We start from the raw sequence: 25,996 nt of genomic DNA, 5'->3' as shown, positions 1-25,996 counted from the left end.
GGATGAAAGCAATGAAGTTCGGTCTAACTTCCCAGCCAGTCATGCCAGGATGTAGACCTCTTCCTGAAGATTTATATTTAAAAAAGGCACACTGAACTGTGGGCCTACTTCTGAAACCTAGCCCTAATCTACCCTGAGTATGGTAACGAAATATCCCCGGCTCCAATTAAAAAAGAAATTGAAAACATTCCTGACTCAGTCCGTCCCCTTAGGCTGTGCTGTCATCTGTAAAATCTTCCCAATGCAATGCCACTCCCATAGCCTGTTTCTACCTGGAATATAAACTCATTTGAAAATATTCCTTGACCCAGTCCAGGCTATCAATAAATGTGTTTATAAATATTCTCACTCAGTTCCTGTCCCATCTGCAGCTGAAAACATTATTGATTAAAAAATGTCTTTGTGTACCCTTGCCTGCTGAATAATTAATAATGCTCACACGTTCTATTTCATTAATGCCTACCGGGAACCATTTTGTATTCTTTCCCTAAATTTTATGAATAAATTTTGGTCCTTTTATTTAATATATTGTGTGATACTACATTTTATGAGAAAGGAGAAAATGCTTTGTATTTGTAAAAATGTACAAATTTAAAGGGATCTTGTTCAATTAAGTAGTTGTTGCTTTAAGTAACTTTGAAATTTACCAAAATTATAGATTTGGGCACGATTTATCAGCCACGTCCCACTGGAATCAGGATGAGACACAGTCAGTAGATCCCACGAGAGGCCTCTTCTGAGTTTCCCACCGGTCATTAAGCCTTGCGAGATGTCGTGACTTGGATCCCACCCACAGTGGGCAGGACCCAGACTTGCAGAGTAAAGTGATTAACTCTGCCGCCGGCTGATCTAACCACCTCCCGGGATCTACTGGCTTCGCCAAGGACACCCCAGCCAGGTGCCACAAATGGGGACCAGGCTGAACGCCATGTTCAGGCGATCAGAGGCCCCCGGGAGGTTAGTATCTAGGCAGGATGGCACTCTAGCACTGCTGCTGCCATCCGAATGGTGGCACCGCCAGGATAGCAGGGCACTGCCAGGGTGCCAGGCTGGCACTGTCAAGGTGTTCAGGTGACATATTGTCCATCCAGAAATCAGGCCCGTGGTGCCCTGCCCATATGAAGTGGTGGACGGGGGTCCGGGCGTCGCATCGGGGGGATCAAGAGATTGAGGCACCATTTAAAAATGCGACTTAGTGTGGCCTTGGCGGGATGACCCTGCTGAGTTCCGAAAAACTCAGAATGCTGTTAGTTAGCGGCAAGCACCGGGTGAACACCCCCCTCTAATCCTGTCCAAAACGGACTCTTTTTTTTGTTAGATCGCCCCCTAAATGTCCATCAACTACCAGAGTAGACCCATTTTTAAAACTTTTATGTATCAAATACATTCCATTAAACACACAGAATTACAGTAAATGGCTTTTGTTGTTATGGTAAATATGTTTTCAGGGCATGACTCAGTTCCTCTGACATTCCATCAGAAAAGTGACAGGCGAGATAGTAATATCGTTATGCACGTCTTGTTACACAGAGCCTTTGTTTCTGTTGTCATGTTTTTGTCACACTCCTGTGTCAACTTTCACATTTGCAATGGGAACTGCCGGTTAACTTGTCAGGCTGTAATTACACCCGCTAACCTGTAGGAGCACTGCAATGCCTCAGTGTTGTAACTGCTTGTTTCCACTTTATAATCCAACCAGCTATTTATAATCCAACCAGTTATTTTTTAAAAAACATGGGCAGGATTCTCTGTTGGCTGACGCTGAAATCCCGAAAACGATTGGGCGGAGAATAGATTCTGACGCTAAAATCGCGGTGGTGCAAATTTGATGCCAAATCCAGGTGACGGCAGCATCAATGTGGACCGGAATGCCGTTCGGTAAACGCGTTTGCGTATCATTAGCAGGCCTGACCCGGTATTCTCCAGGGCCTCTGCGATTCTCAGCCTCCGACCGGCGCGGTTCACTTGTACTTTTAAAAATCGTGAAACTGGCATTGTGGCTGCTGAGGGAGAGAGAGGGGGTGCGGAAAGTGTCCAACATTGCCATAGTTTGCTGACAGTTGTGTCGCTGGCCGGGGTGGGCTTCTGCCAGGGCTGGGGGGAGTAGCGAGGAGTGGCCAGGTGGTTGGCTGTGGAATCGGGGTGGACGGACACCATTGCCGCAGCCAGCCCGGTGGCCGTGCCGCTGCGCATGCCGCTGACAGCTCATTGTGAACTTAGGGCCACAGGTGTTCCGCCGAGGCCACCCGCCTCGGTGCCATCTGGCCCCAGTCTACCTATCAGCTGTATGGGCATGCTCCAGCAGAACCAGTGCTGGCTGGGGTGAGTGTGTGTGGGGATTGTAATACGTATATGCGACTGCAGCTTGGCAGTACACTGAGTGTCAGTCACGGACCTGACAAATCTCGTACCTGTTTTCATTGGAATCAGTTGTGTTCCACGTAGCACAGGCGCTAGCCCCTCCACAGTTGCTGAATTGATCCAGGTTCGGTGCCAGTTTTTCTGCCATGAAAGTCCACGAATCCTATGTCGGCATCAACACTATGGGCGATTCTCCACTTGCCAACGCCAATTTAGTAATCGGCGATCGGGCGGAGAATCCCTTTCACTGGCCGAATCGGGGGGGGCGGCTGTTTTCAGATGCTCCGCCCCCTCCAAAGCAGCGCCATTGGGGAGTAAGCTGCACGGCGTCGGGACGGCCTCAGGATGTTACCAGAAGGCCATTCTGCGATGCTCAGCCCTCAATTGGCCGGGTTCACGATGGCGCGGTTCACTTGTGTTCTCAGTTTTCGTAAACTGCGTGTGGCAGCTGCGTTCTGCTTCCAGCACCGCTACAGTCAGGGAGGAGCCATGCCGCTGGCCGGGTGGGGGGGGGGGGGGGGGGGGGTGGTGCCCTATCTGGCAGGTCGGGTCCGCGCGTGGCCGGCGCCATGTTTTATGGCGCAACCCCTGCAGGCCGCCGCTGTGCGCATGCGCGCCCACGGTCTCGGCCATTCCCCAACCGTTTTGGGAGTTCTACCCAGCTAGTCCCTCACTGGTCCCGGAATCATTGAGGGTTCGGCGCTGATTTTGCTGTCGCAAAACACCACAGTGTCAGTGTCGGCACTTAGCCACAGAATAAGAAAATCCAGCCCTTAGTCTCAGAAATGTAGAATCCCACCCCTAAACTCTCAGAAATCTGCCCTTAATTGCCAGCTTGAGTGAGGACAGATATGGTAAATTGTGTGGATGTCAGTCTGGAGTCGAGCACAGTAAGCCCGACTGACTAAGGTCAGTTTTTATTTCATCGAGGCCATTAGCGGATCAGTTAAGTTTTTGTGTCAAACGACAGCTTGTTTTTATGAAAATCAGCATTCCATCTGCAAATTATTTAAACTTGAGTTCAAATTCTCAAACTGCTTTGAATTTGACTTCTCAGGATTCTGACTTCAAAAACATAAATCCCGCAGTATTGTCCTCATTAACCATAACACTGCTGTGAGTTTTGCAAGTTAACCATGAATAATATAAAGTCAACATATTACATATATGACTTGAAAGATAACTGAATTATATTTGCAAAACATGCATTAGCCCCCTTCCTCTCACTTTGCTTCATCTGAAGGTAATGCTTAGTGTTGATTCCCCATGCACTTGACAGTATTATAAGTGTGATTTATATACACACAATAAACTCGGAGAATGTGATTGCTTTTTTTATATAATCTTTATTGTCACTAGTGGGCTTACATTAACACTGCAATGAAGTTACTGTGAAAAGCCCCTAGTTGCCACATTCCGGCGCCTGTTTGGGCACATAGAGGGAGAATTCATAAAGTTCAAATTACCCAACAAGCTTTTCTTTCGTGACTTGTGGGAGGAAACCGGAGCACCCGGAGGAAACCCACGCAGACACAGGGAGAACGTGCAGACTCCACACAGACAGTGACCCAAGCAGGGAATTGAACCTGGGACCCTGGCTCTGTGAAGCCATAGTGCTAGCCACTGTGCTACCGCGCCACACCTGTTTCCACTCATCTTGTGTTGCTGTTTCTCTGTGGATCAATTTGTTTGCTTCATTCTCCCAATTCCTCTTCTACTTCTCTCCCCTTAATTTTTTGCTTCTTCCTCTGTTTTCTTTTTTTAGTTTGTATAGAAGCTAATGTGTGCTTTATTATGGCGAGATGGAAAAAGGGGCCGGAAATAACATAAATGCATTTGGAATGGGAATATAAGGAAACCACAGGGTGGGATTCTCCAACGGCCTATGCCAGAATCGGGAAACACAATTGGGTGGAGAATCGGTTCCGACCCCAAAATTGTTGCAGGTGCCGGTTTCACGCTATATCGCAATTCTCCACCTCGCCAGTGGCGTCAATGCATTCCACTTCGCACGTACAGTAAACACCCTTGGTATATCATGAGCAGGCCCGACCCGGTATTCTCTGGGACCTCGGCGATTCTCTGTCTCGACCGAGGCGAATTCCTGACGGCGAGGTTCTCTTGTACTTTTAAAAATTGTGAACCTGGCACTGTGGCTGATGAGAGAGAGGGAGGAGGTAGGACTCAGAGAGATGCGGCCGTGGGCTGCTGGCTGGACACTGGCCGGGCTGGCTGGGGTGGGTTGATGACGGGGGAACAGGCCGTGTGGCTGGGATGACCCCCATGGGACTGGGTGAAATCCAGACACGGACTGTCATTGCTGTGGACTGCACAGCAGCCATCTTGCTGCGCACACCACTGTCCTTGGAACCTGGCTCTGCAGAGTGACATCGGCTGTATGGATGCCCACACACCACCACCCCCGCACCCCAGCCCCCACACTCTCACCCCACCAATCCCCACACCCCAGCTCCCACCCTATCACACCTCCACATCCCACCCTCCCACCCACAACCCCCACACCCCAACCTACGCCTTATCCCCCTCCAAAACGACCGCCAACCACCAGCGGGCCATCACGCGGCCCGCCCGAGGGCAATGCGCAATATAACCCCAAAGCGGGACATTGGATGGAGGCCATGGAACGTACTCCTGGCAAGGATAGCGCCAGCCGACAGTACCCCTGGCAGCAGGGATGGGTGCCAAGGCCAGAGGCCCCCATGGTGCAAAGGATGCGCAGCATGAGGCCTCATGTGTACCGGCAGTGCCTGTCATTTGAGGACCTGCCGGACTGGGCATGCTGTCAAAGACTTCGGCTGAGCAGGGGGGGCAGTGCAACATATCTGCCAGATCATGACCCAGCCCATCCAAAACAATTGTCCATTCCCGCCATCTCCCTCTGGAACTGAGCCACCTCAATCTGTGTTTGGGCCACGTCGACCAGCATCTGGGCAATGCTACCGACGCTCTCAGCCATGACCTGCTACGACGGGGCCACAGTCAGAAGCACTGCTGCAATGTCCTTGTGTCTCTGGCACATGGCAGCCCTCTCCTGGGTCTCGGTCACTGCCTTCACAAATTGCCTCAGGCCTTGGACATGCTGATCCATAGCCACAACCCTCACCCCCAAGGCCTCCACCGTGGACACCATCTTTGTGGTGTTGCCTGGGTGGCACGCATGTTCGGCACCACCTCCTGCTCAGGCACGTGGTTGGACTCCTCCACCTGTACTTGTAGGTGCTGGATGATCGCTGACAACCCTTCATGTAATCTCTGGCTCTGCAACTGTATCTCTACTATAGATGGAATTGTCCGTTCCAGAAGCCCAAAATCCATTTGGACGGCAGCTAGTCCCTGTGGATGGCCTGCCCTCCGACCATCTACCCCCTCGGGAGTTCCTACCCCCACCTGAAATACGGGAGCAGCTGTGTGGTGAGCACCAGATAGTGTCACAGGAGCCTCTTCATTAAAGTGCCCAACTGAGGTGAGTGTCTCTGGGATGGTGGAGGGAGTTGGAGACAGCTGTGACGGCAAATCAGTATCAACAATGGAATCGACCTCCAGGGTTTCCTGGGTTTCAGGCATATGAGTCAACTCCGTGTCGGTATCATCATTGCTGTTCGCCACACAGGGCAGTTCTGGTTGTGGCGCTAGCTGTAGTTGGGGGCGGGGACGTCAGACAGACCTGCCCCATTACAGCAGCTCTTGCAATGTAAGGCACATGATTAGATCACGGGCCGGGGGGAAGTGGTGTTGGAGGGGTTGGTACATGGGGAACTGTAACTAAGCGGGGTCTCACTTCCTCGCCCCTGGCCGATCTTCATCCCGGCGACTTCCCTTTCCTAGGCCCGCCAACCAGGCCCAGGGCCTGCTGCTCTGCCATGGTGAAGCACAGCATGTCCGATAGCCCCCTCCAATTTTTTCCCGCTCCTGGCAGTTAGGGGCGGCCTTTTCCTGGGTGGGGGGGTAGTGGGAACAGAAAATGCAGTGTTAGACAGTCCGACGCATGCTGTGCAGAGGGTGGATAGCTGGTGGCTTCAGTAGCCAGGGCACCCAGACATGGCGGCCGGTATGGGTGTTGGCATGTGTTGCAGGGTGGTGGTTCAGCCACCTCCAGGTGGGTGGGGGCGGATTGGCGGGGGCCAGGATTGGTGCCGGGGCACAGTGCTGCCTACTCATCCTGTCCGCCTTGAGGAGGTTGTGCAGTTTCTTCCAGTACTACTGGCCGGTCGGGTCGGTGTTGCTCACGGTGCCCACCGCCTCTGCCACCTGCGCCCAGGCACGACGAACAGCAGCAGCTGGCAGCCTCCTTCCTTGGCAGGGGTGCTGGGTGGCCTGCCTCTCCTCCACAGCGTCCAGGAGGGTCTCAGGCTCGGCGTCCATAAAATGTGGAGCCGCGGGTCTTGCTGCCATCTTGTTGGCTGGACTGGTGTGTGCCGGGAGTGAAGTGTGTAAAGCCAGCCGCAGCCTGTCAGTCTCCTGAGTGTCAATCGTGAACCTGGTGTATCCGGCACTGTTTCCCATTGGAATCGATTGTGTTCCATGTGGCTCTGGTGCTAGCCCCTCAACAGTCGCTGAATCGATCCAGGTGCGGCAGCAGTTTTGTTGTCCATTAAAACTGTTCCGGTGTCAACACTTCAGGAATGGAGAATCCCATCAATGGTTTTCTTTGGTCCTCTTTCCATTACCTCAATCATATGGTTCATTCACCCCAACATTCACCACTACAACCACCTCCCCCTGCCCCAAACATACCTATGGTGGCCTTCTTGCCCAAGAAAGCTCAGAAAGCAAAGAAAGGAGAGGCAGTGGCGTAGTGGTATCGTCGCTGGCCTAGTATTCCAGAGACCCAGCGTAATCATCTGGGACACGGGTTCAAATCCCACCAGTGCAGTTAGTAGAATTTGAATTCAATAGAAATCTGGAATTAGAGATCTAAAACACCCAGCTGGTTCACGAATGCCCTTTAGGTTTGCTGTTCTAACCTGGTCTGGCCTACATGTGACTCCAGTCCACAGCAATGAGGTTGACTCTTAAATGCCCTCTGGGATGGGTGGTCAGCAGCACCCACATCTCATGAACAAATAAACAAAAACAGCCTCTCCTTTCTCCCTCTCTCCACCCAATATCGCTTCAAGTACAGTATCAGACCTAGACATGGATGACTGAAACCCTCCATTTTAGGACTGAAAGATGAAACAAAATCAATGATGCCGAAGTTGTTTTCAATCATCTATTTAGTTTCATGACAAAATGAATGACATAATGCAGCTGATGACTGGTTAATCACCATCAATTAGTCTACAACAGATCCAGAGTGTGAGGTAAACCCATCAGTGGTGGAATACGTTGGGAATCACAGAACCCAAGTCTTTTATTCCTCCCAAGAATGCTACATTTTTAGGAATGCAGCTGCTTTAAATCTACCTCTCACCTGCCAGGTGAGCGTGCAGCCCTTAAGTTCCTGTCAGCTGTGCAAGCACTCCCTCAGGCACTGTGTGGATGGAAGCTTGCACAGATGGATAATTACTATAAATCACTTATATCTGGTGAAAACGGCTGTGCGAGTTCAGTCAGTGGGATCACATGCATAATACTGTGACTGTCATTCTATGTAAGTAGATATGTTCACTCTGTGATGAGGAAAGACCCTGGGAGTAATTTTTACCTTGTGCAACAAGACAGCAAATGGCAGTCCATTTTGCATCTCTTCCATTTTATTAATTTAATGGATCTTAACTTTAAAGGTAAGAAACATTCTCTGGGATGTTATACAGGACGTGTATTTTCCAACACTAATTTCGCACTAAGCTACAAAGGAAAAATTAACTCCCCCCCCTCCTCTCTGTACAATGGGTGAAGAATAAGGAGCTGGGTTATGCCAAAATGGAACTATATCCCCACACCGGCGTAGAAACGCTGGCGTTTCACTCTGAAGATTCCTATAAAAAAGATCAGCCAATTCACTGACCTGCAGGGGGCTAGCAGGGACCCAGAGTAGTTCACGCAGCTTTGGCTGCAGATACGGGACTCCGCACTTTCGGTTTTGGGTCCATGCATGCGCACGGCGGTGGCCTCCAGTGGCCGTGCTGAGCGCCATGGTGGACTCAGACCGCAGAGGTAGATGAAAAATGTAGAGCACCCCCGATCTGCCGTGCTGATCTGTCCCCCGGCCGATATAAGGCCCTCCCCGGTGTCCGATCTCCCCGCACCCCACCAGGGCGGCGGCGGACTGAGTCCGCAGTCACCACGCGAGCTTCCCAAACGGCAATAGGTGGTTAGAACCACGCCGTCGGGAAGTCGGCCGGTCTGGAGTGGAGTTTCGCTGGGCGGGCCTCTGGCAATGGGCTCCCAGCCACGCGGGGCCCGATTTCGGTGCAAAATTGGATTCTCTGCCCCTGCACCAAACGTGATTTTGGGGTGGGGCTGCGGAGAATCCAGCCCCAGGTTTATTTCTCTGGAATATTGCAAGCCAGTGTGTATTTGGTAGAGCAGTGGGTAATTCATCAGATCAAGAGTTTCAATATGATATTTTATCGCTGAAAAATAATAGCGGGTGCATTTTGAGTTGAAAAGGACTTCAAGTTATTTCTAGTTGCATTAAGCTAAATCACATGTATGGCCAACATTCTCTTTAGATATAATTGCAATTTCATTGAACTATTCTGTTAATCACTGCATTTTAAATGTGTGTAAAAATAAGAAAAGTTATTTCTAAAAGGGTCTGGAGGACAAATTTCCTCTGGGAGCACTTCTAACTCCGATTTGTAAACTTCATTTACAAATGTGAGTTTTCTACTGAATTTTTATCAATGTCACCCCGGCAGAGAGGGAGAAACCCTGCAAAAATGCATTGCTTAGTTCAGTGTTTGATTCTGTCACCTTGTTATCAACGGTTATAAAACTTAAAGAATTTCTTGTTTATCTGGGGAGTGTGCAGAATATATCAATAAGCAAGCAATTTGGTCCTATCTTAGTTCAGCCAAGCAGAATGCCCTCAACATTCCCTCACTTCAGCATTCAAAGCATTATTGAAATAATCCAGAGTGTTCACTATCTGAGGATAATTTTCCATTTGTCGAGAATACACAGTCTTGATTCGGTCTCCTGTTACACAATACTCCTGATAATTGTTCCGATTGAATTCAAAATAATTTCCTGATTTACCTTTTCCAAGCGGTTTGCTACCTTGAACAACCTTTTAGAAGAAAAGTAAAATACTGCGGATGCTGGAAATCTGAAATAAAGACAGAAAATGCTGGACAAATTCAACAGGTCTGGCAGCATCTGTGGAGAGAGAAAATAGTTATCGTTTCGAGTACATGTGACTCTTCTTCAGATTTCTGTTTTCTCTCTCCACAGATGCTGCTAAGACCTGTTGAGCTTTTCCAGCATTTTCTGCTCTTGATGACCTTGTATAAGATCACCTGAAAATCACTGAATTTCCCCAGCCTTTCCTGATAACTTATACCTCTAAGACTAGGGATCAGAATTATTTCCAATGGCTAATTGTTTGTCCAGTATCTCAGTGATCAGAACTGGACACATGACTTGAGTGTGGTCTGACCAGAGCAGTATATAATTTGATCTTGAGGAGCAGGTATGTCCCTCTCAGAACTACAAGAGAATTTTAGGCATTCCTTTGCTCTTGGCTAAGGGTTTCTTACCCAGACATTGGGGACGGGATTCTCTGATTCTGAGGCTAAGTGTTGACGCCGTCGGAAATGCGTCCCCCCTCCAGGGGGCCAGCATGGCACTGGAGCGGCCCACGCCACTCCAGCTGCTGACCCCAGCATCAACTGGGCGCTGCGGGTTCCACGTATTCGCAGTGGCACCGGCGCCAACGCGTGCAAGCGCAGTGGCTCACTTCTCAGCGCCGGCCCCGACGCAACATGGCGTAGGGTGACACGGGCCAGCGCGGAAGAAAGGAGGCCCCCAGCCAGATAGGCCGGCCCGCCGATCGGTGGGTCCCGATTGCAGGCCAGGCCACAACGTAGACCCCCCCCCCCTCCCCCCCGGGTCGATTTCCCCCCCCACCCCCGCCAAAGGCTGTCTCCGGACCCTTCCACACCGAGGTCCTGCCGGCTGAGAGCAGATTAGAATGGCGCCGGCAGACTGTGGTGTTTTGCTACGGCCACTCGGCCCATCCCGGGCCGATAATCGGTGGGGGAGCCACGTAGAACGGCCCCCGGTTGGCGGCAATGGCGCCGATTCTCCGCTCTGTGGAGAGTTGCGTTGGGGCGGCGTTGCGCGATTTGCGCCGGTCGCGGGGATTCTCAGGCCCGGCCCTGGGCTGAGAGTATCCGCCCCTAGTTCCCATGGCCAGTTATAATTAGATTTATTTTTACATGCTGAACTGTACAGCCTTAAAGCAGGCCCATGAAGAGTGTCCACGCACAAGATTTTGAAGGTGGCAGGACAGGATAATTAATTTAACAATAGGATCCTGCACTTTATATTTATAAGGACTGGAGTAGGTATTAATTTACAGATGGAGAGGGTGACAGGGGTTTAGTTTGAATGGGTTTCCCAGTGGTCCTGTTAAATTTAGTGGCAGAATACGATGCACACTCTGTTTCTGTTTCCCAGCCATCAGGCAGCCAGATTGAGCAGATGGCTGCTTGCTATTTGAAACCAAGTCCTAGTCAGGAAATGGAGAGGAATCGGAGAAGATCAGGGGCAGTATTGGGGAGGGGAGGAAGGTGGTGTTCAGGGATTGGGAAGATGAGGAAGACCACAGGCCAGGGCGGGTGGCAAGAGTTGAAAATCAGGAGTCTGGAGCCAAGGAATTTGGAGGGAACAGGAGCAGGGAATTGAGGTATGGAGCCAAACAGATCTGGAAAGTTGGGGCAGGGGAGATTGGAGGGCAGAAGCAGACTGGACATGTCAGGTTGAGGGGAGTGATTGGAGATCCTGAGGAGGAGACCAAAAAGGGTGTCCAGTTGTTAGGATGTTGGTGGTGCAGGTAGATTGAATCCAGTAGGTAGGTGGAAAGGCCCCTAACTCCTGGATACTGCTGATGTCACTTCCCTTTAGCTGCTGAGGTACAGAAAGCTCAATGGGCCAAGGTTAAAATCAAGATGCTGATTAAGTATTAGGCACATAGCATAGCCTCATATAACACACATCACTCTCCCATAGAGAACAAAAGCCAGGAATTTATACTAAACCTAAAATAAAACATTAGTATTAGTCCCGGCTGGAGTATTGTGTTATGTACTGGACACCGCACTTTAAGAAGAATTAGGGAAGATGCAGGTGAGATTTACTAGAAGGATATCAGGGATGAGGATTACATGAATATACTGCAGATGCTTGGGTTATTCTCCTTAGAGCAGGGAAGGCTTAGAGGGGGCATTGATAGAGATGTTTGAAATCATGAATATTTTGATTAATAAATTAAGAGAAACTCTTCTCGGTGGCTGAAGGATGGATAACAAGAGGGCACGTGTTTAAAGCAATTGGAAAAGAGGTGATGTAAAGAAAATATTGTTCATACAATGAGTGGTTAGGAATTAGAATGTGCTACCCAATAGGGTGGTGGCTATAGATTAAATAATAGCCTTCAAAATGGATATGTTAAATACTTGAGTAAAAATTGCAGAGATATGGGAAATGAGCTGGGAGTGGGATTAACTTTAATGTGCTCCAGAAAGGCAGCTGCAGACCGGATGGGGCAAATAACCTCCTTCTGTGCGATAATATTCTGATTCTATGATTTTAGGAAATGTATGGTAGGTTCATGGCATGTGATAGCCTTCAAAATAATCAGGAATATTACTGTAGCACAGAACATTGTCATTACACAAGCACTCTAAATGCTAAGTAAAATCTCTATTTGATTTCCATACGTGTAAGGGTTACATTTGACTAAATTCAAACCGAGGCTTTGGAATTTCAATTTTAGATACACAACAACAACTTTCCATTTCAATGCAAGAGAGTATTCCAAATTTCAAGTTACCTGCATGTAACCAAAAGTTGTAGAAATTTCTTCTCATATTACGGGATCATCGAATGATACAGCACAAGAGGAGGCCATTCAACCCATTGTGCCTGCCCCAACTCTTTCTGTAAAATGTATTCATTAGTAGGATATGGGTGTCACTGGCAAGACCCAGTATATTTCCCAACCCGAATAGCCCTCGAGCATCTCGACAACAAGGACTCCTACATCAGACTCCTATTTATTGACTACAGCTCCGCCTTCAACACCATAATCCCAACCAAGCTCATATCAAAGCTCCAAAACCTAGGATTTGGCTCCTCACTCTGCAACTGGATCCTCGACTTTCTGACCCACAGACCACAATCAGTAAGAATAAACAACAACACCTCCTCCACAACAGTCCTCAATGCCAGTGCCCCGCAAGGCTGCGTACTTAGCCCTTACTCTACTCCCTATACACACGAAACTGCGGGGCAAAATTTGGTTCCAACTACATCTACAAGTTTGCTGATGATACGACCATAAGTGGGCCGGATCTCGAATAACGACGAGTCAGAATACAGGCGGGAGATAGAGAACCTAGTGGAGTGGTGCAGTGACAACAATCTATCCCTCAATGCCAGCAAAACTAAAGAGCTGATCATTGACTTCAGGAAGCAAAGTACTGTACACACCCCTTTCAGCATCAATGGGGCCGAGGTGGAGATGGTTAACAGTTTCAAATTCCTAGGGGTACACATCTCCAAAAATCTGTCCTGGTCCACCCACGTCGACGCTACCACCAAGAAAGCACAACAGCGCCTATAGTTCATCAGGCAACCAAGGAAATTCGGCATGTCCAAATCATTACCAACTTTTATAGATGCTCCATAGAAAGCATCCTATCTGGCTGCATCACAGCCTGGTATAGCAACTGCTTGGCCCAAGATCGCATGAAACTTCAGTGAGTTGTGAACACAGCCCAGTCAATCTCACCAAACTGCCTCCCATCCATTGACTCCATCTACATCCCGCTGCCTTGGGAAAGCGGGCAGCATAATCAAAGACCCCTCCCACCCAGCTTACTCTCTCTTCCAACTTCTTCCATCAGGCAGGAGATACAGAGATCTGAGAACACGCACGAACAGACTCAAAAACAGCTTCTTCCCATATGTTACCAGACTCCTAAACAACCTCATAAACACTCCACCTCTGTATGCTTCACCCGACGCCGATTTTATGTAGTTACATTGTGTACCTTGTGTTGCCCTATTATGTATTTTCTTTTATTTCCTTTCATGTACTTAATGATCTGTTGAGCTGCTCGCAGAAAAATACTTTTCAATGTACCTCGGACACGTGACAATAAAAAAAAATCCAAATCCAAATTCTGTATAATATGGTGATAGCTGCCTTCTTGAACTGTGGCAGTCCATTCACCACTATCGTCTTGAATACAACTAAATGGTTTGCTAGGCCATTTCAAACGGCTGTTAGTAGGGAACTGTTTTGCTGCAGATCTAATACTCTATATATCAGACAGAAATGGCAGATTGCCTTCCCTAAAGGATAGTAGGGAATCAGAGAGGATATTAGGACAATTTTGGTACTTTCATGGTTACTATTACTGATCCCAGCTTTTTGCTAGGATGGGTGGCATGGTAGCACAGTCATTTGCACTGTTGCTTCACAGCTCCAGGGTCCCAGGTTCGATTCCCAGCTCGAGTCACTGTCTGGGCGGAGTCTGCACGTTCTCCCTGTGTCTGCGTGGGTTTCCTCCCAAAGATGTGCAGGTTAGGCGGATTGGCCATTTTAAATTGCCTTTCATGTCCAAAATGGTTGGGTGGGGTTATGGGGATAGGGTGGATGTGTGGGCCTGGGTAGGGTGCTCTTTCCAAGGGCTGGTGCAGACTTGATGGGCCAAATGGCCTCCTTCTGCACTGTAAATTCTATGTTCTGGATTTATTTAATTGACTGAACTCAAGTTTTCTCATTGTTCCAGTGGAATAATCAATTAAAGTATTTGGATTACTAATCCAGTAACATAGTCACTGTGATCCTGGAGTCCATTTGGTCGAACTACCCTATACTCTCGTCTATAGCACATAAACCAGAAACAGGAGTAGGTCATTCAACTCCTCCAACATGCCCTGCTATTCAATACGTTCATAGCTGATCTGACTGTGGCATCAGCATCAATATCCTACCTATCCCCGATACCCTTTGAATCCCTTGTTAGTCAAGAATCTATTTATCTCTGCCTTAAAAATATTCAAAGACCTTGCCTCCACCATTCCCTGGAGAAGGGAGTTTTGCAGAGTCACAACCCTCTTGAGGGTCTAATCTCTGTCTTAAATGAGAGACCCCTTATTTTTAAACTGTGTCCCTTAAATATCCTTTCAGTGTTCACACTGTCAAGTCCCCCAGAACCTTATATGTTTCAATAAAATCACCTCTCATTGTTCTAAACTTCAAAGGATAAGTTCAGTCTTTCCTCGTAAGATAATCACCTCATCCCAGGAATCAGTCCAGTGAGCATTCTCTGAACTGCTTCTAATGCAATGATGTCCTTTCTTAAATAAGAAGACCAAAACTGTATGCAGTACTCCAGAGATGGTCTCATCAGTGCCCCGTACAACTTTGGCAAAACATCCCGACTTTTACATTCCATTCCCCTTCTCCCATCCCATAGCTGTTCAAGTATCCCAATTTTTACTCTGAATGTTTCTATTCAGTCTGCTTCCATCATCCAGCTTCACCCATCATTAGACAGTGCATTCCGTATCACAAGATGTTTTCTTACCTTGCATACAATTTAAAATATTGGGCAGTATTCTTAGCTTTATCACGCAGTAGTGACAAAGCAAGATTTCTATCTGCACATGTTATTCCATCCCAGTTCAGTTCCCTGGATGGCGTGTTACTTGTGATGCAGTGTGGGCATCCAAGGTGATTCCCACGCAGTGCGGAGCGGGAACGTGCACTGAAAGGCTGGCAAATCCTAGAAATAATGCTTCAGCACCAGAACATCAGTTAAAGGGAAATAAGAACTCTGATGCATAATCTCAGCCAAGTCTTCGGTTGGCCTCATCTGAGGAATAAGGCATACAACAGTATGTGCACAGGTTTAATTAAAGGGAGGGGAAGCCTTCAATCAGCCCTGTGAAAATGTTTCTAAAAACTTGGTGCCTTATTGATCATTAACTCCCATCAGATAATTACTTAGACCAATGATAACTGGATTAGAAGTAACAGAGTGGGCCCCTTTCCCTATGTCACCAATGATTCCTTGGACAGACAAGGAAAGAGCAGCCAGTGACAATCACAGCAGGCATAATAGGTGGATAGACATTACCCTCCCATTCTCCCACCAGTTTTGCTGCAATCCCATCCAATGTCCACACATGAACATACAAACATATGAATTAGGGGCTGGAGGAGGCCATTCAGCCCTTGAGTCCGCTCTGCCATTCAATAAGATCATGGTTGATTTTGTTGTGGCCTCAGCTCCACATTCTGCATATGCCTATAACATTTGATTCCCTTGTTGGTCAAGAATCTATCTGGCTGTACCTTCAAGATATTAATCCTGGCACCACCAACCTTCCGGGAAGAGAGTTCCAAAGACTCACAATCCTCTGAGAGGAATGTTTCTGCCCATCTTCATCTTGAATGCGAGACCATTTATTTTTAAACTGCGTTCCTTAGTTCTAGTCTCTCCCAAATGGGGAAACATCCTTTCAGCAGCCACCCAATCCAGTCTGCTCAGGATCTTATATGTTTCAATAAGATTTCCTCTCATCCTTCTAATGTTAAATGGCGGTGGAGGCCGGGACGTTGAGTGTCTTTAAGACAGAAGTTGATAAATTCTTGATTTCTCGAGGAATTAAGGGCTATGGAGAGAGAGCGGGTAAATGGAGTTGAAATCAGCCATGATTGAATGGCGGAGTGGACTCGATGGGCCGAATGGCCTTACTTCCGCTCCTATGTCTTATGGTCTTATGGACACACGGCCAGCCTGTCCAATTTTCCCTCATAAGATAACGCCCCCTGTCCCCAGCCCAAATATCAGTCGAGTGAACCTCCTCTGAACTGCTTCGAGCTCATTTATATCCTTTCTCAAATAAGGAGATCCAAACTGTACACAGTATTCCAGATGTGATTTTGCCCTATGTAATTGTAGCAAAACACTCTAATGTTTATGTTCCATTCCCTGTACAATAAACAACATCCTATTTGCCTTCCTAATCTCTTACTGCATCTGCATACTAACATTTTATGATTCACGTACCGAGTACCCAGACCCCTCTGTATCTCAGAGCTCTGCAATCTCTCTCCATTTAAATAATATGCTGGTTTTCAATTTTTCCTGACAAAGTGGACAAGTTTGCATGTTCCCCAAACAAATCATCTACCCCTGTACCTGCTACTTGTCATAATATACACCAGTATATCATGGTGCAGACACACACTGATGGACACACAGTGGGACCAATCAACACACACAACACCGCAGCCAATCACCAGTTAGTGCACACGCACTATAAAGACAGGGGGCATCAGAGTTCCCGCTCATTCGAGTTGCAACTAGCTAGGAGGACAGAGTTCACAGCCTGTAACACAGACATTCACCATGTGCTGAGTGCATCGACTGGTTAGGACAAGGCAAAGGTTTTTAGTTAAATCTGGTATCATATTAACCCACAGTCTCAGTATGTTTAAACAGTTAATGATTCAATAAAATAGTGTTGCACTATTTCAAGTGTTGGTGACCTGTATGTGATCCAGAACACCCAACACATCACTACTCTTCTGCAATGATTTGCAAGTTGCAGCCTTTTGAATTGAAGTGCTAATAATATGCAGAGAAGCATCCTTGATTTTAGAAACAAAAGGGGTGATTTTGAGCACTCTCTCTCCATCTGTGAGTAACTTGGCGCGGGCTCAGAGTCCAAAGACAATCGAAAAACGTGATTCTCTCCAGCGTGATTGGGTTTGGGAATCTTACCCCCATCCCTCCGGTGGAGTCATGAGAACCATGCTGCAGGACCCCAGGCACCTACTTTCAATACATTAGCATGTCATTAGCGAGCACTCTCTCCAGACCTTCCCACGTCGGCGTCATTTTCACCAAATCTGGCAGAAGTGAGGCATTCGGGGGGGATCTCTCCGGGGGCGCAGAGGTAAGTATAGTCCCTGGGAGGGGGAGGGGGTAGAGGGACATGCCCTGGCACTTCCCTTGGTAGAGGACACCACAGTGTGAGCCTCATGGGGGAGGCTATATTTGTGTCGTGGGCAGGGGCGAGTGGACATGGAGGGGGGGGATCTTCCAATGATGACTGTTGTGGGGTATGAGTGCGTGAGGGGGCGGGGAAGGGGCTATGAGAAGGTGGGGGGTGGATCTTCCAACAACGACTGTAAGGGGGATTGGGGAGGTGGAATCTGCCGATGATGACTGTCAGGAAGAGTGCGGGGGGAAGGTAGCCATGCGAAATCTGCCAGTGATGACTGTCTGGAGGAGAGGCTGAGACCCCTTGAGTTGTTGCCGCCTGCAGCAATGATCAGGGCATCCTTTAAAGATGGCGCCCTGATCTGTTTGAAGCCTGTTCCCGGCTCTTAAGAGTCCCTTACAAGCCCGTGTGACAGCATTAACCAGCCCAGTCACTATTTTTTTCAAGAGGCCCAAGATTCCATGAGAAATCCCATCGACAGGATTCATTCCAAGATTCCATGAGAAATCCCGTCTACAGGATTCATTCCGTTTTTCTCGCTGGAACTGACACTTTGCAATTTTTTGGGTGAGATTCCCCCCAGAGTTTGCAAGCATGCTTTAATAATGGTATGAATTATTTAACGTGTTAAAAACTTAGATTTGTGTTTAGACGTTAGATTGGTTCGTTAATACTGAACTCTTATTAATTTGACAAACTTGAAATATTTGTAATGGTGTTTGAATGTTTTTAGATTGGAAGCAGCCAGCGATAATTAAGTGTTGCAAATATCCGTGCATGAGTACTTTAGATGATAGCTGTACTGTGCTTTGATAATTTCTGTTCATTTACCGGCTCTATATTTAATGTCAACAGCTGCAGATGGAGAGGAGTCGACAACAGCAGGTGGGCTATTGCTATATGCTGTGTGCACAGTGGTCATTTCATTTGAATGTGCATGCTGCTACCTGTTACCTGACAATCTCGCATGTGCAATTCTGCTTAAGCGTACTTTTATCCAATTTGACTAGGGCCAGTTGAATAGTCTTGCTGATTCATTAAATACACTTTCTGGGTATTATTGACCACTCATGCTAATCTAGTCCTAAACTATTGGGCATAGTCTGTGTTAAAATACAAATTACATAGCTTGCATAGCAAGCACATTCTTGATGCATTTCCTTTTTAGAATGCTGTTACCAGAGCAATATCTTGATGAATACTTTTGTCAGGGATCTGATTGATCCATGTGGAATACAAGGGGCCATATTTACATTTTTCTGCATGTTGAATATGATTATGGTGCTCCTCCCTTTAAATTTTTTCCATTCTGCCACACAACTTCCTACCTCTCTCCGTACATCCCCACCCAAAAGATGCTCCTGCATTCCATGGAATTTGGACTGTATAGGGGTACAGTTCAGTACAGTACAATACAGTACAGGAGGAGGCCATTCGGGCTTTTCGCAGTAACTTCATTGCAGTGTTAATGTAAGCCGACTTGTGAAATAAAGATTATTAAAATTTTAAAAACTCTCTGAAAGAACACTCTACCTAGGCCTAATACCCCTCCCGGTCTCCGTAACCCTGCACATCGATCATTGGTCAATCCACCCAACCTGCACATCTTTGGACTGTGGAGTAAACTGGAGGAAATTCACACAGACACAGGGAGAACATGCAAACTCCACGCAGTCAGTCAAGGTGGGAATTGAACCCATGTCCTGACGCCATGAGGCAGCAGTGCTAACCACTGTGCCACCGTGCCGTTCTGCAATTATTTCCATTTTCCTCCTCTCTACTTTAAGAACCTGTGCAGACTTGATTCTTTAAAGTTAGTCAAAGCAACATTTATTCCTTTGGTCGAGCCCTTCCTTTTCCATTTGAGTAATTTGGAAGAGAAGCTTCCTCCACCGTGAGCTTCACCTATAACATCAATTTCATTTGAGATAGATTCTAGTTTTGGTACATTGCCTCGGCCCATATCCTTAGCCTGGCAGAACAAACAGCTCGAAGGGACAGGAGTGTAGCAGATTGGATTTAGTAAGTTGTGTTGTGTGCGTGTTAGAAATCAACTATGCATCTACATGATTTTTGAGCTATGTATTTAATAGGTACATTTGATATTTGTGTCCATCATTTCTGTAATAATAAAGTTAGGAAGATGAGGTAAAGCTGTTACAAGTGCACATTCAATGAAAGCTATATAAATGGGCACTTTCAAAGAACACACATGCAAAAAACACTTATTGAGAGACCCACATAACTTACATTGTAAAATGTACAAGAGACACTATGGAGCCATTGATACTGACAGCACAATGAACTGCAGACAGCCCTGTGCATACCAAAACCTTGAATACAGTCTGGCAACACACTTCAGGGTGGGATTTTCTGATCCCCCAGCCATGTGTTTCCCAGCAGCACGCCATTCACTGGTGGCGGGATTCTCTCTTCCCACCGCTTGTCAATGGGATTTCCCATTGAAGCTACCCCTCGCTACTGGGAAACCCACGGATGGGGTGCGCTGTCAGCTGGAAACGGGTATCACAATAGCTGGTGAATTCCAGCCCAAATGATGTTCAAAGTGCATATGGGGTATCTGAGTCTGAATATCATAATAATAATAATCTTTATGAGTGTCACAAGTAGGCTTACATTAACACTGCAATGAAGTTACTGTGAAAATCCCCAGTCAGCACACCCCCGGTGCCTGTTCGGGTACACTGAGGGAGAATTCAGAATGCCCAATTCACCTAACTTTTCGGGACTTGTGGGAGGAAACGGAATGACCCGGAGGAAACCCAAGCAGACACGGGAAGAACTCCGCACAGACAGTGACCCAAGCCAGGAATCGAACCTGGGACCTTGGCACTGTGAAGCAACAGTGCTAACCGCTATGCTACCGTGCTTGACTCTGGGGTCACAAACTCAAAAGGATTTTCATCCACCTCTTCTCTTTCAAAATCTGAAACTACTCTAGCAAGTAGTGACAAAAACTGTTGATCAGCGCAGCCAGATACGACTGAATAAGGCTTACCGTCCTATTGACAGTTCCCTTTCTAATGCTGTTTTCTTCAATTTGTCATAGCAGTGTGGGGAACATGTAGTAATTTTGGTTATGTACTCGCACTTGCCAAACTTTCAATGACTTTTTGAAAGCATCTATTTCTTCATCGTGCCAAAATCAACCTTGTCCTTCCCTTGCAATTTGAGGTTCAGTTCGTTCGGAATTGAAAATATTAACAAATTGAAAAACTTAATAAAGCCATACCTCAAGAAATCGCCTTTATACTGCTTTGTTCCCAATTTCATTATTTTTTTTTAATGGTTGTTCGCCAGAGGCCTTGGAGCTCTGTACAGAGCTAAAACTAGCACTGTATTGTCCTGCCATTGACTCTCCTGAGCAGCTCTCTCCAGCAGATTCAGTTGTGAGATCCTGGCCAGTTTGTGTCTCTGGCCCTCTCTTCCTTATAACAAAATGATCATCTTCAGCTCTTCATATTTCTGTTGGTTTGCTTGTTCACAGTTGGAAAATGCAGCAACCTCTCCTCTGTGATTCGTACCAAAAGCACAGACATATAGGGCATGTGACGTCAATGTACATGCAGGGCGGGTGGCCTGTTCTCTGCCACTGCTTCTGGCTGGAAGACAGCATTGTCGCAGCCGGCATTCTCAATTTAAAAACCCATCACAGCCGTTGGGTGCTTCTCCCATGACTGATCGCTCTGAAACCCTTCTGACACATACCCATGATCCATCCACAGTTCAACCTGCAGGTTGAAAAATCCTGTCGGAGAGAGAATGCTCCCTTTGAGCTGATCAATTGAGAAGCTAGTGGAATGGGACCTTTCTTGGAGAATATTTGACAAGGATTTCTATTCATTGATTATAAATAAACAAAAAATTAAACCTATTTACTGAAAATGAATTATGTATATTTAGTTCTGTACTAGGCCAGTACACATTGTTTAATAGGGATGCACTGCCTTTATGAAATTTTTTAGGATTTTGATTGCAAAATGTGGAGTTAAATGCTCATTCATGAACATTGGTTGGCAGCCATTCAGAGGCTTATGACTAATTGAAACACTTGAGGTGTAGAATACTATTAACAGCTGACTTAACTTTAAACAAGCATTTTCCCACAAGGCACTCAAATTATGGAATTTTTGTATAATTTCTCCAAACACTACTAAATGGCTCTTTGAACAGTTTGTTGTTTTGCATTTGTAAATTTATTTTAAATAATTGAGGCATGTAATTTATTGCAAATCACAAATTGCTATTTTGCAAGAAAATACACACTGTTTAATAGAAACCAACAATGAGCAGTTTCTATTTGACTCCAGAAAATCTAGCTTTGTGTTGAGAAAGTGCCTGATCTGGATGCTTTAAAGGATCAGTTCAAATTGTGGCTTATTTTGTTATGTGCTGATAAAGGGCTAGAATTACGGAATGAGCTCCATATGAAAAACGGTGCTCCCATGCAAAACATACTGGTTGCATAACTGGCAAATATTTTGTGTATTTTTAAGGAAAATGTGAAGATTCCTGACATTTATGTATTGTCCCGAGATATAATCAGAAAATAATGGATGCCAATCCATAGAAACGGATTGAATAATAAGTCCAATAGGAAAATAATAATAAGATTCTTTGCTCAGTAAGTGCATAGAAGAGTAGATAACAGGAAAGAACATGAAAAATGAGTTGAGGTAGATGGTACGGGAGTAGAGTCACACTGAGTACAAACATCAACAGAGATTAGTTGGGCTGAATGGTCTGTCTCTGTGTGTATATTCCTTGCAATACTGTGTAAGGCCTGATCGAGGATGTGAGTTTAAAGCAGGAAAATGATGTGGAGGTTTTAGGGAGGGGATTCCCAAATGTGTGACTTAGGTGAATAGAGAGCAGTGGCCAATAGGGGTGTGTGGAGGGATGCAGAGTCAGAGGAACATAGATTTTGGTGGCAGGAAGTTGCAAAGATAAAGGCTGCAAACAAGAGTAAGAGACAACTTGATTGAAACAGATACGATTATGATGAGTCTTGACAGGATGGATGCGGAAATAATGGGCAGGATGCTCTGGTCGGCGACGACAAAAAATTGCGTTCGCTGATCAGCTGGAAAATCCCTGTTTGCGCCGAAATTGGTGGTTGGAGGTCAATATCCAGGCTTGGGCTGACAAGTGCCAAGTTACATTCGTGCCACACAATTGTCAGGCAATGACCATCTCCTACAAAAGAGGATCTAACCATCGCTCCTTGACATTCAATGGCATTACCATCACTGAATCCCACACAATCAACATCCTGGGCGTTACCATTGATCAGAAACTGAACTGGACTAAGCCATATCAATACTGTGGCTACCAGGGCAGGTCAAAGGCTAGGAATCCTACGGTGAATAACTCATCTCCTGACCCTCCAAAGCCTGTCCACTATCTACAAGGCACAAGTCTGGAGTATAATGGAATACTCTCCACTTGCCTGGATGAGTGCAGCTCCGACAACACTCAAGAAGCTCGACACCAGGACAAAGCTGCTTGCTTGATTGCTCCTCCTCCACCACCAACGAACAGTGGCAGCTATGTGTACATCGATAAAATACACTGCAGGAACTTACCAAGGTTTCTTAGACAGCAACTTCCAAACCCATGACCACTAACACCTAGAAGTACAAGAGCAGCAGATAACTGGGCACCCCACCACCTGAAGTTTCCCCTCCAGGTCACTCACCACCCTGACTTGGAAATATATCACCATTCCGTCATTGTCGCTGGGGCAATATCCTGGATCTCTCTCTCTAAGAGCACAGTGGGTGTACCTACGCCTCAAGGAGTTCAAGAAGGCAACTCACCACCACCTTCTGAAGGACAACTAGGGCTGGGCAATAAATGTTGGCCTCACCAGCAACGCCCACATTCCGTAATTACATTTGTTTAAAAAGACGGCCCTCCAGCACTGTTGAAGTAAGGAGATATATTTTCCAGTAAGTGAGAGGGATGGCGTCCAAGACAAAGGTCCCCCACCAAATTTTCTAACTTTGAAATAAAAAATCCCCTCAGGAACCAGATCACCATTGTTGGTGGGAGGGGTGTGTGTGTGTGTGCGTGTGAGTGTGTTGGAGTGGTTGTTGACGAAAGCCCTCCACAGGGCAGCCTGCGACTGTAGCTAAAGCCAGGCATGTGGGAAGGGATTCTCAGCCTGACTGGAGACCTGGTCCACCGGCCTTGTGCTGGGTGGCTAACTTCAGGGGGCTACACTCTTCCCTGATACACTGGGAGGCATGAAGGCCAACTGGAAAAGTTCATCTGAAAATAAATGTTACTGGGCCTTTTAAGTGACTCAAATGGCTATATGCTGCTTTCAGCACACAGGGCCCCCCAAACCCACCGCCACCACCCTGCGTCCCATCCCAATTTTGATTCTGGGGGAATGGTTCAGAGGCAGCATGGAGATGAGGAATCAGCAAGGCAGCACTCAGCACAAACCTTTTTAGTTAATGTATTTTATTCCAAACATATTCAAACATACAACACAAATCAACACCCCCACAATTCACAGTTTGTAAGGTTCCCCACCCAAACAATTCCTCAAATATTGTCATGAATAGTCCTCACCGTGTCTCAAAGCCCTCACCTGATCCCCTCAACTCGAATTTGATCTTTTCCACCGAAGGAAGTCATATACGTTCCCCAGCCAGGCCGCTACCCCTGGTGGCGTGTCGACCGCCAATCCAGCAATATCATTCGCCGGGCAATTAGAGAGGCAAAGGCCATGACATTGGCCTTCCGTCCATCAGCTGCAGCATTTCCGACACCTAAAAGATCGTCACCAACGGGTCCGGCCTGACCTCTGCCCTCACAATGTTAGATAGTGCCCCGAGTGCCATTTCCCACTATCTCTCAGACTTCTCACAGCCCCAGAACATGTGCACATGATTCTCACACTCGTGCACCACTCCCTAAAGAACCCACTCATCCTCGCCCGGGTCACATGCATCCTGTGCACCACCTTGAATTGAATCAAGCTCACCCTCGCGCTCGAGGAGGTCGAATTTACCCGACGCATTGCCTCACTCCACGCTCCCCATCCTATCTCCCCCCCCCCCCAACTCCTCCTCCCAAATATTCTTTTAAAAAAATATATATATATTTTATTCAAGATTTTTTGGCCAAACATAACAGTACGTAGTGTTTCTTTTAAACAACAATAAAGCAATATAAATAACAGTGGCCAGTTTTAAACAAATAAATAAATAATATATGAACAGAAACAAAAACCAAGCTAAATGGCAACTGCCTGGTCAAGAATAAATACTCTCCAAAGATACAATCCAACAGTCCAATATACTTTACCTAAAACAAGTGCCTATACATATACAATAACATCCCTGAGAGTCCGTCCGATTCCTCCCCCCCCCTCCCCCCTGGGTTGCTGCTGTTGTCTTCTTTTCCATTCCCTCTATCTTTCTGTGAGGTAGTCGACGAACGGTTGCCACCGCCTGGTGAACCCTTGAGCCGAACCCCTTAATACGAACTTAATCCGTTCTAACTTTATAAACCCTGCCATGTCGTTTATCCAGGTCTCCACACCCGGGGGTTTGGCTTCCTTCCACATTAACAATATCCTGCGCCGGGCTACTAGGGACGCAAAGGCCAAAACATCAGCCTCTCTCGCCTCCTGCACTCCCGGCTCTTCTGCAACCCCAAATATAGCCAACCCCCAGCTTGGTTCGACCTGGACCCCCACCACCTTCGAAAGCACCTTTGCCACCCCCACCCAAAACCCCTGTAGTGCCGGGCATGACCTGAACATGTGGGTGTGATTCGCTGGGCTTCTCGAGCATCTCGCACACCTATCCTCTACCCCAAAAAATTTACTGAGCCGTGCTCCAGTCATATGCGCCCTGTGTAACACCTTAAATTGTATCAGGCTTAGCCTGGCACACGAGGACGATGAGTTTACCCTACGTAGGGCATCAGCCCACAGCCCCTCCTCAATCTCCTCCCCCAGCTCTTCTTCCCATTTCCCTTTCAGCTCATCTACCATGATCTCCCCCTCGTCCCTCATTTCCCTATATATGTCCGACACCTTACCATCCCCCACCCAAATCTCTGAGATCACATTATCCTGCACCTCCTGCGTCGGGAGCTGCGGGAATTCCCTCACCTGTTGCCTCGCAAAAGCCCTCAGTTGCATATACCGAAATGCATTCCCTTGGGGCAACCCATAATTTTCCGTCAGCGCTCCCAGACTCGCAAATGTCCCATCTACGAACAGATCTCTCAATTGTGCTACCCCTGCTCTTTGCCATGCTCCAAATCCTCCATCCATTCTCCCCGAACAAACCTATGGTTATTTCTTATCGGGGACCGCACCGAGGCTCCCGTCTTTCCCCTATGCCGTCTCCACTGCCCCCAAATTTTCAATGTAGCCACCACCACCGGGCTTGTGGTGTATTTCTTCGGTGAGAACGGCAGCGGCGCCGTC

General features: G+C 47.1%; 1 protein-coding gene across 4 annotated transcripts in view; it reads left to right on the top strand.

Annotated features, from left to right (window-relative positions):
* LOC140429355 (EGF-like repeat and discoidin I-like domain-containing protein 3) overlaps nt 1–25,996 on the top strand; it is a 387,531-nt gene that overhangs the window by 116,032 nt on the left and 245,503 nt on the right. For 2 of the 4 annotated variants that reach the window (XM_072516223.1, XM_072516221.1), the window contains exon 3: nt 18,376–18,405. The exons of the other annotated variants lie outside the window; for them this stretch is intronic. In XM_072516223.1, coding sequence (XP_072372324.1) covers nt 18,376–18,405 — 30 coding nt within the window. The remainder of the gene's footprint in view (nt 1–18,375; nt 18,406–25,996) is intronic. 4 annotated transcript variants of the gene reach the window in all.

This window comes from Scyliorhinus torazame, chromosome 9 (genome assembly GCF_047496885.1).
Source record: "Scyliorhinus torazame isolate Kashiwa2021f chromosome 9, sScyTor2.1, whole genome shotgun sequence".
Taxonomy (NCBI): Eukaryota; Metazoa; Chordata; class Chondrichthyes; order Carcharhiniformes; family Scyliorhinidae; genus Scyliorhinus; species Scyliorhinus torazame.
The sequence above is the reverse complement of the archived record's forward strand: the minus strand, read 5'-3'. Positions and strand labels throughout refer to the sequence as shown.